The 20,920-nt window shown below is 49.5% G+C and overlaps 1 protein-coding gene across 4 annotated transcripts in view; it reads right to left on the bottom strand.

The window, feature by feature from the left end:
* Positions 1-20,920, bottom strand: part of PDE4A (phosphodiesterase 4A) — a 282,707-nt gene that overhangs the window by 46,883 nt on the left and 214,904 nt on the right. For all 4 annotated transcript variants that reach the window (XM_035141219.3, XM_035141222.3, XM_035141224.3 and 1 more), the window contains exons 3-6: positions 20,182-20,218; positions 18,988-19,061; positions 17,083-17,132; positions 16,094-16,206 (exon numbers count right to left, since the gene is read on the bottom strand). In XM_035141219.3, the coding sequence (XP_034997110.3) occupies positions 16,094-16,206; positions 17,083-17,132; positions 18,988-19,061; positions 20,182-20,218 (274 nt within the window). The remainder of the gene's footprint in view (positions 1-16,093; positions 16,207-17,082; positions 17,133-18,987; positions 19,062-20,181; positions 20,219-20,920) is intronic.

The raw sequence follows: 20,920 nt of genomic DNA, 5'->3' as shown, positions 1-20,920 counted from the left end.
TGCAGGTTGAGTGCCACTTAAGTTGGCAACATGTGCCTGAGAATAGCAGTTATGTCATTAGTGACATCACCAGCACTATGCAGTATGAAAGATTCCATCAACGGTGTCTCCGGAAAATTTTATACATCACTTGGGAAGAGAGGCGGACTAATGCCAGTGTACTGGAAGAAGCAAAGACCACCAATTGTGGAAGCAATGATTCTTCAACATCAACTTCGTTGGACTGGTCATGTTGTGCGGATGCCTGATTATCGTCTTCCAAAGCAACTCCTCTATTCCGAACTTAAAAATGGAAAGTGTAATGCTGGTGGTCAACAAAAGAGGTTTAACGACTGTCTCAAGGCAAATCTAAAAAAATGTAATATAAGCACCAACAACTGGGAAACACTTTCCTGTGAGCGCTCCAGTTGGAGAACAGCCTTTATCAAAGGTGTCATGGGCTTTGAAGGATGCAAGGGAGAAATGTGCTAAGAGGAGGAAGGCACGCTTGGCAAATCCACACCGTGATCAACTCCCACCTGGAAACCTATGTCCCTACTGTGGAAGGACATGTGGATCCGGAATTGGCCTCCACAGTCACTTACGGACTCATTGTTAAAACCGTGTTTATGGAAGGCATTCTTACTCAGCTACGAGTGATTGCCAAAGAAGAAAGTATGCAGTACATACCTCCCTTCTCCAGCTGCCGCAGATGCTTATGCAGCCACATACTAGAGAACACTCCAAAACACAACAAAATATGGAAAGATAATATCAATTTCCCAATATACCACACTTTCCGAATCATACTGCGGATCTAGGGCTAGGCAAATTGGGGTTCCTCTGAAACAGAAGCTCTTCCTTAAGAGTCAATATCTCGGTCCCATGTACCAAATGGGCAAAGCTGTGCTTCTGCTGCCCTATAAAACGATCATTTAGTAAGCTTCTTAAGCAAAACACTATGAAATACAGCTTACTCATTGTCTTCTCTGGAGAAAAAAATGCTACCGGTATGACTTATTAAGGGAGGAAAGGCATGTGTAGCCAATTTCTAAAATCACCCAACCTTGGAATGCCAGAAGTGTCCAGGCAGCTTCCTTCAACCTGGTGCTTTTCCAGATGTTGCTGGACTAGAACTCCCATTATCCCTGACCATTGGTCATGCTGGCTAGTGGGAGTCCAACACATCCGGAGGGCACCAGATTTGTGCAAGCTGGAGAGCAGAGGTGGGCAGACTACCCTCTTTCTTTTCAACAGGACCCACAAACTGAAGCCAAATACTTGCAAAGCGGTTCAGCGGGGCAAACGTAAAGTTAAGAATTAAAGAAGGGTAAAAGGATGCCTCTGAGCACATGCTCATCCCAGGAATTTGCTTTCGTCTCAGTCTTCTCATACAAAATTCCACTCTAAATGTTCTTCATTTCAGCAGCCAAAGAGAGAGACTTACAGTATAGTTGTTGCTACTGTTGAACAGAAACCTTCGCTGATTTACAAGTTACCCAGAGATCAATTCACCTCTTGTCCATCCCTAGTGTAGAGCCCAGTATCTCAGAATAGATCAAGAGCAGGCTGAAACACCTGGCACATCTGGTTTGCATGGGTAGGAAGTGCCCAAGGTGCATTCATGAGCCCCAGCAATCAGAGAATAGCGTCCAAGACATCTTGCTGTCCAAACAGCTACACCAACAGCATGACTTTCAAACGCCGCCCTCTGTATTTTGGGAATATTTCAGAGTGCAACATCCTGTCCGAGGGCAAGTGGGTTGGATAAGGGGCATGCAACGTTCCAGTTAAATGTAAACTAGCCACAGTGGGCTATCTTGTAATCAGGAGTGCGGGGTATATGGGGCGCAAGGGGCTCCAGCCCTCCAATATTTGGGGGCAGGGGTCTGTGCCACCCCCAAAATTGAGGGGGCCGCCACGTGGGGGCTGGGAAGAGGGAGGGCAATCATTGCCTTCACTTGTCCCAGCTTCTGCCTGGCAGCCCAGGAACCCAGGAGCCGGGCAGCAGCTGGGGCGAGCAAGCATAAAGAACGCCTTCCGCATGTGTATCAGGTGGTGTCACATCGATGGTGTGCAAAGGGAGACGGGTGCCAACACTGACAAGCCTCTATCACATCCCAAATCTCTGGCTTGGCAGATGAGGGAAAAAGCTCTGTACCAATCCAAGCCTTTGGCGTGGTTCCTCTCTACTACCGTTCCTATCGCCCACCATCAGAACAGGTGGTGACCTGAGCTCAGCGTCAGCCTATCCTCTATCAAGCTGGCCCTGCAGTAGGAGCAGACAGCCGTAAAGGAAGTGTGCATGTGTGTGCATGTTGGTACACACTCTCTCTCCAAGAGCCCAAACCACAGAGTGGTCGGTTGGCATCCACCTGTCTCAGGAGACCACGTAAGGGTACGCCTCGGGATGAAGAGACAGAGGGCCTGCTGAAACTGCTGTCTCCCGCGTTGTTTTTGCTGCATTAGCAGCACCGAAGTGACCTCCCTGGGGCGCAAGCCAGGGCAGTGTGTATGAAGGTCCCAGGCTGCCCAGATGACAAGACTCTCAGCCTCACTGGTGTGGACCAAAGGAAAGCAGAGCAATACGCTGGGCACCAGCCTGGCTGCAGGAGTTGCCAGAAGGAGGCACACAAGGCACCATTCAACCGCCTTAGGGACTCCGCTGGTGTAGGGTTTACTCCTTGGCCCTTTCTTCACTCAAAGATGTCCCAGGAGACAGCAAGTATAGGTTTTTCCACATGGTTTACTTCTGAAGCCTTTCTCACAAATGAGGATGGCCACAAGGCAGTGGAGGTTTAGGATCAGAGTTTTCCTTCCCCTAGAAGACCTACCTTCCCAGGATGGTGAGCCCCACCTGCCCCTCATTTCTCTCTTTGGCACATGCAGAAACTGCCTTCCTGACCATTAGACCCATTATGCTCAATAATAATAACAATAATAATTTATTATTTATACCCCACCCATCTGGCTGGGTTTCCCCAGCCACTCTGGGCGGCTTCCAACAGAAAATGAAATAAAATAATCTATTAAATATTAAAAGCCTCCCTAAACAGGGCTGCCTTCAGGTGTCTTCTAAAAATCTGGTAGCTGTTTTTCTCTTTGACATCTGATGGGAGGGCATTCCACAGGGTGGGCGCCACCACCGAGAAGGCCCTCTGCCTGGTTCCCTGCAACTTGGCTTCTCGCAACGAGGGAACCGCCAGAAGGCCCTCGGTGCTGGACCTCAGTGTCCGGGCAGAATGATGGGGGTGGAGACGCTCCTTCAGGTATACTGGACCGAGGCCATTTAGGGCTTTAAAGGTCAGCACCAACACTTTGAACTGTGCTCGGAAATGCACCGGAGCCTGTCTTCGCATGCAGGGGATAGACAAGTCCCTAACTCGCCCGACTCACTGAGGGTTTAACACCCATGGTAACCTGGGGTAGCTGGCCAGTTGAAGCCATTTCTGGGGGGGGGGGGGCTGTCAGTTTCTAGGAGGCACAGCTGAGAGCTGAATGCAGGGTGGGCACCAAAGGTGGGCAAACTACCCCAGAAGGAGCATGACGTGTCCCTCACCAGAGATACTGCTCCTCCCCTAAACACCCCACTGCACAGAGTGGGATGCTAAGAACTGGGAGTCAGGAGCAGTTAAGTCAGTTTAGTTATTTGAAGGTTGTGTGCTGCCACACTAGAACACTGCAAGTCTTTAATTTTATAAGAGGCTAGCAATGGATCAGCAGTTCACACCGAAACAATGCTATTCTTCCCTCCCCACATTCTGCTTCTCATGCTGCAACTTGAATTGGGCCCTGAGTGACTAAACTGCAAAAACTAAGCAGTGCCCAGGTCAAGTTTTGACGGCTCATTTGGAAAGACCTGCAGCATCTCCTTTTATGAACACAGCAGTTCTATTTCTCCTTCCCTCATCTTCTTCTTCTTCTTTGGCGATCACTCGTAGCCGAGTAAGATTGTCTTCCATAAACACGGTTTTAACAATGAGTCCGTAAGTGACTGTGGAGGCCAATTCTGGATCCGCATGTCCTTCCACAGTGGGGACATTGGTTTCCGGGCGGGAGTTGATCACGGTGTGGATTTGCCAAGCGTGCCTTCCTCTTAGCACATTTCTCCCTTCCCTCATCACCACATATACAACCCATAGCTGCCAAGTCCCGGTTAGAAAAATATGGGATCAGCAGCGTCCGCACCGGAAGTCACTTCTACGCATGTCCAGACATGCGTAGAAGCAACTTCCGGTGCCGGCGCTGCCCGATTTCCGGTGCCCAGACATGGGCAGAGAAGCACCGGAAGAAATCTGGGGGAATTACGGGATATTTCGCCATTTGGGATGACAGCGGGAAATGGCTTTAAAAACGGGGGTTTCCCGGGGAAAACGGGAGACTTGGCAGCTATGATACAACCATCCCCTCCCCTTCCCCCTGAACCCTCCCAAACAAAAAGGAAACACAGCTGCATTCTGCAAAGACTTCCTCACCACATGGAATCCAATGAACATGCAGAAGGCATAAAATAACAGAGACACATAGAAACTGTATGCCTTTTCCCCATGACTGCATGCCTTGACGCTCAGACAGGTATATACAGGGAGGTAGGAGCAGGGAGGCAAAACTCCCAGAAATACTAAGAGAGCACATAGCTTATGTTGGGTTCTGCAGTCTGGTGATGCTCATAGCAAGCTAGGTCAAAATTCACAGTAGAAAAACACAGTCCACTGTGTTAGAGGAAGTGAGGGATCGGGGATGGGGTGGGGGGAAACCTTGGGGTACACACTACCTGCAGATCAGCAGGTAGAAGCTGACTTGAGAGGCCAATTTGATAAAAAAAGGAGTTGACACAAACATAGAAGGGGATTTAGAGGTCAAAAGCAAGCAGGAGTTCCAAGAGGTTATTGATAAGTATGTTGGCAGTGACACTTCTTCCTGTCCCCCATTTTCTGGGGTAGGAAGAGATTTTGCTTAGAACCAAGGAACTAGTGTGGTACATTGCGTTGGCCTGCAACCTCATGGAGGTGGAATCCAGCGGCACCGCTGCAATTTTTCTGTTTCGGTATAAAGGGTCTCCAAAGAAAGAAGGAAGGAGAAGAACCAGTGGGAGAATTAAAAGACAGATATATACTGTTAAAAATTAAAAGCAAGTCCAAGTCCCATTTTACGACTTCATGGTAAAAGACAGGTTCCAGCTATGGGAGGCTGGAGACCAGTGGCGAAGTAGATGAAATGTTGAAAGAGCAGAGGATACTACAGTACAGGAGCTCACAACAAGCTGTAGCCATTGGTGGGTGGGGGTCCTCACTTGACACTCCCCCCCCGCCTGTGCCACTGCTACTTAGAGCAGTGATGGGCAACCTTTTGAACTTGGTGTGTCAAAATTCGCCAAAAAACGGAGCATAACTCGGGTGGTGTGTCACTTCGAGAAAAAACCCATAATTTCACGATATTTATAGTTTAAATAACAAAAATGTATAATTGTACTATATAACTGTATTTAATCAACCAAAAACCAGTTATTTAACCAAACCAAACCAAACCCCCCTTATTTATCACAAAGTGCCCAGAATTGTTGAGCTTTTTGGGGGGAGCTGCTGACCAAAGTTTTGGAGGTTTTTTGGGGGGTGCAAAAGTTGCTTTGCTTTTTTGGGGTGGGTGCCCCAAAGCTGCTGCGCTTTTTTTGGGGGGGGGAAGAGAACAGAAATAAATGACAAATAATACCTTTGCTGGAACTAACACGCAGCACCAACATAGTCTGCCAAAGCGCCAAAAAAGCCAGCACAGAACGGGTTAAAAAAACGAACGCTGTTACACCCAATCATAGTCTGTCAAAGCACCAGAAAAAACAGCACATAAAGGGTTAAAAACCAATCTCTGACTACTAGCAACAACAACAAAAAAAAAGGATCCGGGTTTTAACAGTGGAGACAAGCTGTAGCGGAGACAAGCTCTAGCGGAGACAAGCTGTAGGAGGAGTGGGAGAACAAATGGGGGGGAAACAACAACAACAGTGTGAATGGGCCGATGGGGCGCGTGCCAGCAGTGAGGGTTCTGCATGTCACGTCTGACACGCGTGTCATAGGTTTGCCATCACTGGCTTAGAGGGTGGAAGTAGAAATAGTAGTAGAAATGGAAGTAGAAATAACCCAGAAATAGTACCTCAGGTTAAGAACTTTGCTTCAGGATGAGAACAGAAATTGTGCTCCGGCAGTGCGGTGGCAGCGGGAGGCCCCATTAGCTGAAGTGGTACCTCAGGTTAAGAACAGTTTCAGGTTAAGAACGGACCTCCAGAATGAATTAAGTTCTTAACCAGAGGTACCACTGTTTTGTTGAATGTTTCAGCTACCACAGAATGGCAGGGGACACCTTCACACTTGCCGTCTTAAAAAAGACACTGTTTTTAATTTCTTGAAAGAACTGAGCACTGCTGAAACCAGGCCATAAAACTTGCCATGCTCTATTGGATTCTTATTTTGGTGTCAATAGAGCACCAGATCTAAGGGGAGGTCTTGGTTTTTTCCTCCTGAGAGCCTGAACCCCTAATCATTGTGACTCAAGAGGAGCGGGAGTTTTTGTTGGGGGGTGGGATATTCGCCATGAGCAATTCATCTGAAGCAAACAAGAACTGATGCCCAATTAGGCAGCGATGGGCAACCTGTGGCCAGTAGCAGTGTTAGAAATTAGCCAGGCATATTTTGCAACTGGCACAGGTTCAATTGTGACCACATGGAGATCTCTGGATGTCAGGTTGGCAACTGACATCTAAGCAGAAGGGCATATTTATTGCATTTATATCCCACCTTTTTTTTCTTCTTCGAAGAGTATATGGTTCACCCTCTTCCTCAATTAATCCCTACAATGACCATGTGAGGGAGGTTAAGAGGCTGTGACTGGTCCATGGTCACCCAGTGAGTTTCATGACTGAGTGGGGATTTGAACCCTGATCTCCCAGTTATTAGTCCGACACTCTAATCACTAGACGACACTGGCTTCCTAGAGTTCTGCTATGGGCAGTGGTGAAGCTTCATGCTCCAGCACCGGGGGGGGGGGCGCGAAGAGCAGGCGGGGGCGGGGCTGGTGCGCATCCTGGGGGCAGGGTGCCCAGCGCGGGTGGGTGGGGAGGGGAGCCGCGATGGCACCCAGCCGGGATCATCTGTTGGGGGCGGTGCACTCCCCCTGCACACCTCTTCCTCCGCCAGTGGCTATGGGGCAGCTATATTAATTCAGTAGATAAATAAATATGGGGGAATAAAAATGTCACTTAGAGAAGAATCGGAAATGTTTTCTTTAAAGCTTGAATTTGTTTTATTCTGGATTGAGGTGGCGCTGTGGGTTAAACCACAGAGTCTAGGGCTTGCTGATCAGAAGGTCAGCGGTTCGAATCCCTGCAACGGGGTGAGCTCCCGTTGCTCGGTCCCAGCTCCTGCCAACCTAGCAGTTCGAAAGCACATCAAAGTGCAAGTAGATAAATAGGGACCGCTCCGGCGGGAAGGTAAACGGCGTTTCCGTGCGCTGCTCCGGTTCGCCAGAAGCAGCTTTGTCATGCTGGCCACATGACCCAGAAGCAATCTGCGGACAAACGCCGGCTCCCTCGGCCTATAGAGCGAGATGTGCGCCGCAACTCCAGAGTCGGACACGATGGACCTGATTGTCAGGGGCCCCTTTACCTTTTTAAACCACTTCTGAGATTTTTTTTCCTTTGAAATATGAAGTGGTATAGAAATGAAATGAATAATAATAATAATAATAACAAATCCACTCCAAAAAAGGCACCTAGACATCCTGTTGTGGCGACCATAACCTAGGTTTATGGTGCCATTTGGGAATTAGTTTATATACTTGAGTTCCTAACACTGGCCAGCAGTCAGTCACCTTGTGACCAGGAGGGCTATGGGCTCTTCGTCTGTGTATTGGGATCTGCCCACTCTAACAGCATTCCCTACCACACTGGCTTCACAGAACTGTAAAGTTGGAAGGGCCCCTGAGGGCTATCTAGTCCAACTCCCTGCAATCCAGGGGTCTTTTTGCCCAACGTGGGGATAGAACCCAAAACTCTTAAGTTCAAGAGTCTCATGCTCTACCGACTGAGATATCCTAGCAGGCTTGTTTACATCAAAGCTCTGTTTGCTCTCCACTATCTTACCTCCTTCCTGCAGCAGCTGCCATTGTAAAGACAAGGGAAAATGGGAATTAAAAAGGCCCCAGTGAAGGCCAGTGTTGGCTCCTGGATGGTCTGGAGGGCTAGCATTCAAACTGTAGCTTAGCCATGGGCTTGAGCAAGTCCCCCTTGTAGCTTCAGGGGCCCAATGGCCAACCAATAAGAAGTTGACCTACATCAGGTGACTTATCGCAAGGAGAAACGAAGTACTGTAGTGTCTTCTGCCACCACCCATAAAATGGTACACATGTGAACTGCAGTTTAGCAAACACTTCTACCCAAGTTTACACGTGTGCACACATGCATACAGATTTCTGGCAAGGTGCATTCTCATGCAGACCCACCATCCCAGCAAGGCTCCTCAACATAGCCACATCTCATGAAAGCACACAATTCCATTGACAACCTTTGGCTCCCCTGAGGCACCTGTGCAGGTAACTCAAAGCCACACAGCCTCCTTCCTAGACTCAAACGCCATTCTTAGGGTGACCTCTACAAAAGCACAATGACATTCAACCCCCAAAGACCAACAGCTTTCGTCACGTAAGGGGCTACCTCTCGGAACCTACGCACAAGCCCCTGTGCAAAGTGCACACACTCTATTTCCAAGGCACAAAGGCAAGAAAAGACACTGTCTGAAATTCACATCCAGCGAAAGTGAGTAAGTCAATCAAGCCAGGGGAAACGAACAGCATCCATGCACACCAATATTCCTTGTGACCTCTACAAGCACACTTGACACGCAGTCCTGAAAAAATATCCACAATTCTGCGGGGCAAGGCAGTGTTTCTAAAAAGCTGCATAACCTGAAATAAACAAAACTGACAAGAGTCCCGTAAGCGCCTGCAATTCCACAGACCCACACACTCACAAGGAGGCACCACCCAAAATCCCATGTTCCAGAGACAGGGTAGCTGGCCATGCACAGCTCCATTGAGTTGGTCCATGCGACACATATAGACACAGGGCAGCAGACACATGGTGTAAGGTCTCTCTTCCAAGGCTCACAAAATCAGAGCATCAGAGTCTACCATGGCTGCACATCTCTCTAGCCACGGGGAGAACGGACAGTACAGAAGTAGCGACAGCCCGAATGTTGACATTGTAGGCAGGCAGGAAGGACACAGGCCCCCTCCAATATCTCTTGGCAGACACAGTACTCCACGCTCCCGGGACCGGGCTGTTGCAAGCAGCACTCCCAACTAGTCATGCCCATTTCTGACCTTGCCAGGATGCACACTGCATTAGGAGCCTTCCGGCATTCAGGCATTTCTCCCGCTACTCTTAGCAACATTATGCAGGCAACAAAGCTCTGGCTACCAGACGTCTCTTGGTCGCCCTTAAACCTGCCTCAGCAAGCCACCCCAGTTGCCCGTGTGGTGGTGGGGTATCAGATATTGTCCATCGAAAAGTTCTCTCCCCCACCCCACCCCCACAAAAAGACATACTTCCCCCAATTTCATCCCTCCACACCCCCCACACCCCCCCAGGTATATGCAGATTACCTGGTCCCACCAGCCAACCAGCCATGGTTTCGCACAGGTCTCACAGAAAAAATCCACTAAGGGCATCTTCCGTTCTCCGCCAGTGGGCGGCAGAAGCTCTCTGGGTTACCCACCGACGTGGTCTTCCCTCTTTCCAGGTGAGCGGCCGATCTGTGGCGCCCCCTTTCCTTGGTGTTGGTAGGAAAGGAAGGGGTTAATCCCACAGAGCTGTTCCTTCCATGAGCGGGTTGGGGCCTGGCATGGCTCTTGCTGGCCAACCCGCCCTGCACAAGGACCCTCACATCTCTGCTGCTCCTCACTGATGCCCCCAGAAGGGGACCGTGGATCGGGGAGGTGGGCAAGGCAGGCCAAAGCCTGAGGAAACCCCACCGTCTCTGGCTGTACTGCGGATGAGGAAGGAAATACCCACAGTGCAATGCTGCTCCGGCTACGAGCAAAACACACAGCCCCTCTCTTCGGTGCACAGGAGGCAGAGGCAAAGAAAAAAAAAGTCCAGCCGCTCGTGAAGAAGGCAGCAGGCGGAGTCACTGCAAAGAGGAACGGTCTCTTCCAGGTGGAGCCGGCTGGAGATTCCCAGCCGCTTCTGGGTACCACATGGCAGCCATCCAGTTAACAAGGCAGGAGCTGCATTGCTAGGAGGCACGTCCTCCTCACCTCCTCCTCCCGGGCGCGAGGGCAGCGGTCACCACGGAGACGGAACCTCCTTGCACGGCCTCAGCCTCAGCTGCATCCCCAGCTTGGCGTTTGTGTGTGAGTGTGTGCGCGCTCTTCTCTCACTGCAGCACTGGGTAGATGGGAAATGATGTCAGGTGGCAATGAGAGAGAGGCGGCGGCTGGGGGGGGAGTGGAAGTGAAATGAGGGAAGAGGGGGGGAGGAGGGGGGAGGTGGTTACTAAAGGAGCACCTCAGAAAGAGCTGGCTAAACAAACCGGGCAAGAGAGAAGCGAGAGGAAGGTCCGGGCCTCGAAAGGAGAAAAGCTTCTGAAGCTCTAGCCTCCCCTCCTCTGCAGCAGCAACAGAGAACGCCTGGCGGGCTTGGCGGAAGACTCCACGGAAGGTGACCGGGTAACCCAGCTCTGCTTCGCACGGTGGTGGTGGAGGAGGAGGAGGAAACGAGGCAGAAAGGAAAACACACGGACTCTCTCGGAGAGCTGACACCTCAGTCTGACATTCATGGCTCGTAGCAGTTTTATCTCAAGCTTTGAGAAAGGTGAGGGACTTAAGAAAACTGCCCTGGTGGGGATGGGAGGGGGGAGGAGGGAGGGAAAAGCTAAGAGCACTAGGTCCAGTCGCAGCAACAGCCTGTTTTACCAGCTTCTCCACTCTGTCATGTTGCATTCACACAACCATCCAGACCTATTCTGGTTAAGCGTGTCAAAACCTCCTGACAACCAGACTTCTAGCTTTCAACCTTGGTTTTGCTTCCTATATATCTAGGCAGCTGTCCCAGCATTTTTGTGTGTTTGGGAGGGAAGGAAATCCCAAGTGCATAAAACACTGCCCCTCCCTTGCAAACACACCTGGGAAAGTGAAGTTGGTGCAGGACCAGGAGACTGCCTGAAGGGCTATTATGGGATAGAAGAAATACCTGCAGGGGTGAATGTGTTCTCGCTCCTTGCTCGCATGCACATATCCCAAGAGCACCCACCCCCACCCCCAATGCTAGCGGTGGGCATTCTAATTTTTCTGTTCATACACCTGAGCTATGTTTGAGTGCCTTTGCTTTCAGCATTAGGCCTCCTGCAACCCACAACTCGAGGGCACCCTGCCCTTGGGGCTCCACGTTCTAGACATGGCAGCATAAAAAACACGGAGGCAGGACAAGAGACCCTTCAGAGGGACATTCTGCTCTCCCTTCTCACTGCTGGAGCAGGACAATCTGAGCACAAGGATGGAAAGACCCCAGCTCAGCCTACACAGATCCGCTGCTATGTGCCATGAATACAAAACATGATTGCATACACCCATTGCCATAAAGTGGGCAGAAGGTACACTTTAACGGCAAACCTGCTCCCCTTTCAGAAAAGGCTGGTTGAAACGTTACCCAGTCCCTCAACACCCTCTTTGCTAGCTCTCTCCCTTGCTCTTTTCAGGGGAAAACAACCTCTTGTAAGGTATCCAGAGCTTTAGGTGAGCAGACTGTGACCCATTTTCAACATAAACATACCAGCTAGAATAAATGCTGGTTCACTTAAGCACAGGCATGCATCTCTCTGTGGAAGGAGGACACGAAACCTACGCAGCTTTACTTCCTGAAGCATGGCCATTCCAAACATTTTTGCTGCCCCAAGCAATTGCACCATGGTGGCGCTGTGGGTTAAACCAGAGCCTAGGGCTTGCCGATCAGAAGGTTGGTGGTTTGAATTCCTGCAACAGGGTGAGCTCCCATTCTCGGTCCCAGCTCCTGCCAACCTAGCAGTTCGAAAGCACGTCAAAGTGCAAGTAGATAAATAGGTACCATTGCAGCGAGAAGGTAAACGGTGTTTCCGTGTGCTGCTCTGGTTTGCCAGAAGCGGCTTTGTCATGCTGGCCACATGACCTGGAAGCTGTACACCGTCGGCCTATAGAGCGAGATGAGTGCCGCAACCCCAGAGTCGGTCACGACTGGACCTAATGGTCAGGGGTCCCTTTACTTACTATACATGAGGGACACCTAGAATTCACTGCAATTTCACAAAAAGAATGCTGGGAAATAACTCTCAGATCAGGGGGGTTGTGAATTGGCACCGTCTGTGCAACACTGTGAGGGATTCTTGGAGCTCACCTCTCACCTCTGAAACACTCCTTGCATAAGCTACACTAAAACAAATGGGAGCTGTGATGGGGAACTTTCCAAAAAGTTCTGACCAGTGCCTAGATGGACATAAGGAGGAGCATTGCCTGAAAAAGCTGACACTTCAAATGTCAGGCTGGGGTGATTACTTGCAAGTAATAATAATACTTTGCATTTATAGTGCATTTTTGAAATGTTCGTCGAAGATTTTGCCACGCATCGTCTCTCAGTTGTTCTTGCAACAGTCATATTAAGTTAGGTTACCATTATTATCAACAAACTGGAGCCTGAGGCTGAGAAATAGTGGCTCACAGGGCGGTATCCTAACTTGCCATATAAAGCAGTAAGATTGCCAGAGTCCTCTTAATCAGAGAATCCTATAAGACAGGCCCGTCCAACTCCCAAGAGACTGAGATCTGCTCCCAGTGTACAAAAACTGGCAGTGATCTACCAATTGTCATTGAGGATTGACCAGAATTGTTGAGCTTTTTTTGGGGGGGGGGGGAGAGCAAAGCTTTTTGAACTTTTCTTGGGGAGACCAAAGTTGTTAGGCTTTTCTTAAGGGAGAATGACAAACTTCGCTCATCTCACACTCCGCAAATAACAAACGCACGCAGCGCTAAAGTCGATCAACGTATTCCGCATTGCAATGAGAAAACAACAAACTCCAGCCACTAGACGTGATGGAGGGACAGAGCGAGGAGGGCGAGGGGGGGAATTAATTCAGAAGTTATTCTAAGCCCATGATCGATAAGGATCCCGCGATCTACCAGGAGATCTACCTGTCGATCACGGTCGACCAATTGAACATGTCTGCTATAAAATGAGCCCTGCTAGATCAAGCTGGATCTAGCCTACAAACAGGACATGAGTGCACTGCCACTCTCTCATTAAGAATACAAGAAGCTGCTGGATCTAGTTCAGCATCCTCTCTCACAGTAGCTGGCCAGATGCCTATCGGAAGCCTGCAGGCAGGACTTCCATTCTTCCCTCTTGTGATGGCTAGCAACTGGTATTCAGGGTCAGCGGAGGGGACCTTTTCCTCCCAAGAAGATTCCAGCAGGCACCTTCTGTGTCAACCAATTTAACTTCTAACTTTAAAACAAAACAAAACAAAACAGCAGCAGCAGCAACAACACCACAAATGCTCCTCTAGCTCCTCTTCTTACAAAAGAAGCAGCATTGCTGGAAAGCTGAAATTCTGTGTCAAGCAGCCAGCTCGAGACTCTCCTCCCCTCGTCCGGCCAGCGGCGACTCTTCAGAGGTCCATGCTGAAGCCTGCTGCACAACAGGGTAAACTATGACCAAACCAGACCTGACTCGAGTGATCTGCTATTAGGATCTCATAAGGTTTTCATTTTGCTAATTACTGCATGACTGCACACTTCAGTCCCAGGGCAACAGTCTGAAGGCACATGAGATCACCAAATTGAAGAACCTCAGCAGGCCTTGGTCCAGCCATTACACATGCTGCCAGGGACTCCATGAGGGAAGAAGGTGTGAACGAATGAGACTGCTCTGAAGATGGGAAAGTGGTGATACAGGAGAGGGTTTTAACGTTAATCCCCAATGCTATAACACCCCCCCAACACACACACACATTAAGGAGCCAGCAGATCCAGTGGGGTTGGAGAGAAAAACACAGATATATGCTGTTCTTGTGTCCTCCATCTCTCACACCCCACATGTGTTTGGCATCCGGATCAGCCCTTTTCGCAAATAATTTCAGATTGTTCAATCGCAAGCACAAACTTCTTAAGACAGGAAGTGGCAAAGAGAAAAGGAGTGGGGCCTTGGGGAGAACAGACCTTTGGGAATATATAAAAGGCGCATGGCATAGTGGATTTGTTGTAGCTAAACAGGTGGGTTTGGTTAATGCTTGGATGAGAGACATCCTGGGAATTCTGTGTACATAATCCGGAGTTTCACAAAAGACAATACGAGATATAGCTAAAAGGGAGAGTACACCAATTGCAGCAGGGATTCACAGGCCGATTATCTCGAAACATAAAGCAAACACACAACTAAACACACACACACACACACACACACACACACACACACACACACCAGACTATGAGCTCACTCATCTGGATTCATCCGTTTGTATCTAGAAACGACCACATTTCTCCTGTAGGATGTATCCTGCAAAGCAGCATCTGTCAATTTCTTAGCAAAGCAGCTCTCCACTTTGCATTTCCCTGCCCTGCAAATCGCCTTAGAATGATCTCCCCCAAGTGAGAGTCTCCCGGCTCCTGCACTTTGATGTAGCACTTCGCAACAGTCTTTAAAACCATATCTGCCCTACTCAGCAAAGACTCAAATAGCAGGAGCAGCATAATAGTTCTTGTGGCCCAGGAAACAAAGAACTATGCCGTGCACAAACCAGAGGCAGAAACCTTTTTGCATGTCAACAGTTGCTAATGTATGATTCCATCTCTCCCCATCCATAGCTATAGCTTTATCATTTGTGAACTGCCCTGTACAGTACAGATATGAACATCTTAATAAATAAGACTGAAATTTATTACATTGCAATTTAAGGACCAAGACGGGTAGGTGTGTGTGTGTGTGTGTGTGCGCGCGCGCTACGTATGTCTGATTTGGCCTGCAGAATACAATTATTCCAGTGGATTTTTTTTTTTTAAAAAAATCTCATAGTCCTCAGAGAAATTTCTGGAGGGGGCTTTCCTGGGACAGACCTGCTCTTAATCTGCCCCCAGGCAGTATGAATTGTGCTCAACTAGATCAACTGCGGCTGCCAATTTGACCCAAGAATTTTGCCCTTTTTGTTCCCAAATGCGATCCCATAAAGATGCAGGGCTGAGAGCATGCAGATCCTGGCCCCCAGGGCAGCCAGGCCCCTAGAGCATTGAGGCAACCAAAGGCAACAGGGGAAAAAAGGCATCACCTATTTTATACCTACAGAGATGGATGTGAGTGTTATGAGCTGGGACAGAGAAAAGCACGCATCAACTTAGTTCTCTGGGTGCCAATTCTTAAGTAGCTAAAAGAGAACCATATAACCACAGAAGAAGGAGGTATCAGCAAGCATGGGGTGACTCCAAAGTTTGCAGAAGTACAAATTTGTGTGTGTGTGTCGGGGGGGTGGGGTTTCAGGAAAAAAAACCCTTCAAGAGGCATCAAAACAGCCCGGCGAGGACTGAGCATGCTCAGTGGGCTTGGAATGCTGGCTGACCGTTGCAGTGGGGAGGGAAACTGAAAACCATGTGGGAGAGGGAATGGAATGCAGGGGTGTAGGAAGAGGGGGGTGATGAGAGTGCGCCGTCCCCGGCAGCACGATCCCGGTAGGGTGCCATCGCGGCTGTCCCCGCCCCCAAAACGCACACCATGTCCCTGCAGGCGGCGCGCCACACCCCCAGAATGCACGTCACGCCCATGCAGGCAATGTGCCACGCCCATGCGGGCGGTGCGCCACGCCCCCAGTATGCACGCCACACCGACGCAGGCGGCGCACTCCACCCCCGGGACGCGCGCCAGCCCCGCCCCCGCCTGCACTCCGCATGAAGCTCCGCCACTGATGGAATGGAGTATTGTGCAAGTGGGCATGACTGACCAATGGAAACACAGAACAAGGGCACTGCACGCTGCAGCAAAGGGAGGCGCTGGCACCATTCTGGAAGCCAGGGTGGCAGCCATAGAACAGGCCAAGCAAGCTCTGAGCCCTACCTTGTTGGATGCCATCTCACTAACAGAGCGGTACGTCTGAATGGTCTCCAGCTGGTCAAGGCACCAGTCTAGCTCTTCCAAGGTCTCTTTGGCCATCTGCTGGTATGTTTCTTCTGCAAGAGAAGTGGGGTAAGAAAACAGCCCGTCAGGTTTAAGTGACGGAGAAGCATGAAGTTCACCCTTGGCCAGCTCTGTTCCTCTTGCCTCACCTGCAGATAGCTTAGGGAACACATTGCCAAGGGATATTGAGGGCAGGCATAGGATATTAGGATATTCAGGGCAGGCAGCACTGGCCCAGAGAGGTTTTCTTCTTTCTTATTATATTCTTTTAAACAACTGAAGCCCCCAAAGGTCTCAAAGCCTATGACCTGCCAGTCATCTATCGGAAATCACCAGGGGCCTGATAGATTTTTTCTTTTCACTGCCTGCCTGGGACTGCAGAAAATGGGCATAGCTGCCAAGTCTCCCGTTTTTAAACCGTTTCCCGCTGGCAGCCCGGATTGGAAAAAAACCCCGTAAATCCCCCGGATTTCCTACCTGCCAGGGAGGCTCCATTTTGGGTCCTGGCACCGCCCGATTTCCGGTGCCCAGACATGGGTAGCATGGCACCGGAAGTCGCTTCTTCCGGTGCCGCTCCGCCCATGCCTGGGCACCGGAAATTGGGCAGAGCGGCACCGGAAGTTGCTTCTACGCATGTCCGGACATGCGTAGAAGCGACTTCCAGTGCCGTGCTACCCATGTCTGGGCACCGGAAATTGGGTGGTGCCTGCACCGGAAGTTGCTTCTACGCATGTCCAGACCTTTGAGGGACAATTTATATGATATATCGTGCAAGCTGCAGATCTTGGAGAGGGAGCAGGAACCCACTAAACTTTTCATGGATCCCGAAACCTGATGCCAGGCCTATGAGGCTGGCTCTGTGTGTGTTCCCTTGTTTGCTCCTCCAGAACCAGAACCCTCTTGGTACTAGACACTAAGCAGCCTCTTACCTGAGAGCGTGGCTCTGCAAACAGTTGGCTGGCTGCCCATGGGAGACCTCCTAAGGGGAACAGAAGAGAGAAAAGGTAGATGATCAGGTTCAGGCAGCACCCTTTCTGGCACGTGTCCCCCCACCCCACCCCCCTGGCCACTTGAGACATCACCTCTGCAAGTTTGCAGGCAGCAAATGAACTTGGGAGATACTGTGGGACCCAAAATCCATTCCAACCCACTGAGATGGAAATGTGAGTGGTTTTAAGTGGGATGTGAAGGGAGCAGCAACCTGGTCTCAGTTGATCTCTGAGGGACCAAGGCCTCCTACCTCTTTAGTTTAACTCAGGGGTTGGCAAATTTGTTTAGCAGCGGGCTGGTCCACTGTCCCTCAGACCTTGTGGCGGGCCAGAGAAGCGGCACTGGGGGGGGGAGAGCTGGAAGAAGAGGCGAGGGGGGGAAGTAGTCCTCCTCCCCACCCCCAGCCGCTGCGCTTACTTTCCCAGGGACTGCCGCTGCCGCCGCCACCACCGCTGCTTCTGCTTCTAGTGGGTAGGCAGAGCAAGCTCGTCCGCTCTGCTCTCTGGCCCACAGGAGCACCAGGGTGGCAGCGGCGACGGGAGGAAGAGGCCGAGCAGCGGCAGCTCTAACCAATCAAACACCACACCTGGTTTACCTCAGCGCGGTGTGGGGACGTCTCTGCCAATCAGACACCGCTGAGGTAAACCAGGCACAGCGTTTTGAGTGGCAGAGCCGCCACCGCTTGGCCTCTTCCATTGCCATTGCCGGGAATCTCGGCTTCACGCCGGGTTCCGGCTTCACAGGCTGGATTTAGGACCCAGGTGGGCCTGATCTGGCCCGGGGACTGTAGTTTGCTGACCCCTGGTATAACTGCATGTCTGCTAGGAGGAAGATACAGCTTAGCCTGCTGTACCAGGAGAATAACTGGAGAATCAATTGCCATAAAACTGACTACAAATACATTGGTAACATTGGTGTTACCTTAGCTGAAGCAGGGCAGATGGTATGTGTTTAGTTATATTGGTTTGCATGCATTGTGCATGTCTGAATGAGGCTGGCTTTCATTCTTGCTTTATACTCTATGACTCTGGACTTTGCCTCTGGCATTAATAATAATAATAATATTAATAATAATAATAATAATTTTTTATTTATACCCCGCCCATCTGGCTGGGTTTCCTGGACCGAGGCCATTTAGGGCTTAAAAGGTCAGCACCAACACTTTGAATTGTGCTCGGAAACGTAATTTATTAATTAAACCCCTACAGTACGGTAGTTCTGGGAGGAAGGGAGGAGAGGCAGGCAAGGGAAAATAAATACAGAGACTTATGTGCAATTACAGCATCTGCTCAGGCTCCAGCTCTTAAGGAACAGAAGGGCGTCAACTACAAGGCCTGGACTGGGGCACCAAGAAGGTATACCCCACCGCAAAATAAAAGCTGAGTTCCTGGGGTACAGGCATTTCAGAGTTAAAAACTCCAGGAATAGCCAGAAGCTGATTTAACACTAAACCAGACTTGGTGGGAAGCAGTTCTCGCCTCCTCCCAAACTTTGCTGACTCGGCTTTTCCAGCATATGGCATTGAGGGGAACACAGCCTCTGAACCTGGAGATTTCATTTAAAATATTTTAACTTGCCATTTATCAATGCATAATCTCAGTGCAGGGTACAGTCAGCTGTAATGTTTGGATGCAACACAGCGTTTCCCTCTTTTTCTCTAGCCCCTCCACAAGGGGACTGAGCAAACTAGGCGCAGTCTTTGGGAGTAGGTTGGTGGTGGAAGAGAAAAGATCCAGCTGAGCACAGCAAGTGCCACCTGGCCTGATGCACCAAACAAGAACTAAAACTGCAAACAAGTAACATCTAGGTGTTTCTTGGACACCCCAGAACTGGCACACACTTACTTGTTGGATGTCGGCGTAGGAACGTTTGCCAGGATGGAGAAATTATTACGTACGCTCCTCAAGCTTGCCAGGACCTATAGGAAGCCAATGGGCACAGAGCATTAGGGCTATGAAGCTGCTCTTTGCAGCCAACAGAAGACCCCAGAACAACAAGCGGGGTGGGATGAATTACAAAATTGAGGCTGACTCTCACCAGGAAGTACCAGAGGCCAAAAATGTGGGCTGGTAGGGAAGTGCTTTCTGTACCCAAACAGAAAGGTGCATGGCTCCTTGTACCGAGGAGCATGGCAAAAGGATTTCTTCAAATTATGAAGAACTCTTTTAAACTATTTGCACCGCAGATAAGAGAATAGGACAAGGAGAAAAGAAAACTTGGTCTTCCTGCTTCATTTCCTATTCATCATCTCCATAGGTGGACCAGAGAGAGATATAAAATTGAGAGAGTAGCATCCGCTACCCCAGCCCCAGTGTCTGGTTTGATTTGGTCTCTGTTGAAGAGATGAGGGCTTAAACATCTGCATGCAATATTAGGATGCGAATTTGCAACTCAGTATTTTGGCCTGTTTAAAAGCTTTCAGAAGTGGGTAAAATAAAATTTACATCCCGCCCCGCTTACACCATGAAGTCATATTCTTTGTTTCTGTATTTGTGCGGGAAAGAAAATATGTGCTAATCCCAGTGCTTTTTTTCCTGGGGGTACTCAGCGGTATGTAGTACCTGTAGCCTTTCCCCACCAAATGTTTAAAGCGTGGCACTTACTGTAAAAACTTCATGGTGAGTACCAGCACCTTTTTTTATTTAAAAGAAAAGAAGCACTGCTAATCATTGTAACAATAAATTGTTGGGTGTTCTTACACTTTAAGGAAAATAGCAAAGCTCAATGAACTGCAAAGTACGAATTAGCATGCAAGAATCTGAATTCACTAGAACCCCCTCATCAAGCTGAATGTTAAACGAAGGAACAAACAAGAAAAGGGGGGGGCGAAAAAGATATTCTTGAGCATCACCCCTCCCTGCTTTATTTTCGTTTTGTTTTTGCTTAACCTTCAGCCTGAAAAAATAAAGCTTCAAAGCTTAAGCTACTTTTTAATTTGGGGAGCCTAAAGAAGGTATTGTGGCAGGAATTTTTCAGAGCACACAACTGTGACAAGCTGACTTTTCTCACCTAAGCACGCACAGGGACCTGGGACATACCTGGGCAAATGGTGTCACTATCAGGTCTTCAGTATGTCTGTGAAGGATAAAAAAAACACGAGTACAGGTGACTTGTGGGGAAGGGATGACAGAGCACAGCAAAACTCAAACCCCACACTCCAAAACTCTCCCTGGCAGAAGGCTTAGATAATGTATAGCAAATGAAAATTCAAGCCTAAGGGATCTTTTTGCTGAGTAGAAGAAGAAGCCACATACTTTTAATGAAGATGGAGCAAAAGGCTTGTTAATGAGATTCCAATCTATATTCTGGACATTGCTACCAGCCCATCACCATTTTAGAAAACTGGGTAGTTTAAAACTTGGCTGCTCTTGTGTCTTTCATCCTACCTGTCATAAATCCTGCACAGGCATGCAGATAGGATTTGGTTGCACTATCTTCAGCCCAGCAGTTAAGTTATTACCCTGCAGGTGAAGGGCAGGAGGACCCTGTGCTGCAACAGGCAAATCCTCCATCTGACAAAGGGCCCTTTACTGTTCAACATGCCTGGGAGCTTTCAGCCCTCCTGAAAGGTACTCTCTTGCACCTGGGCCTAAGCATCTGGCAACTTGGAACCTAGTCTTGTACAGGGCCAGGCTACTGGGCGACCTAGATCAGCAATGTCTTACCCTGACCAGCAGCAGGATTTCAGACAAGGGACACCCCCAGACCTGCCTGGAGACCCTACTGCTAGCTGTGCTGCTGCCAGACAGGGTTACGAGCAGGAAGATAAGAAGCTGC

The sequence above is a fragment of the Zootoca vivipara genome, chromosome 15, assembly GCF_965207765.1.
Source record: "Zootoca vivipara chromosome 15, rZooViv2.hap1.1, whole genome shotgun sequence".
Taxonomy (NCBI): domain Eukaryota; kingdom Metazoa; phylum Chordata; class Lepidosauria; order Squamata; family Lacertidae; genus Zootoca; species Zootoca vivipara.
Note: the sequence above shows the minus strand (reverse complement) of the source record. Positions and strands in the feature narration are given on the sequence as shown.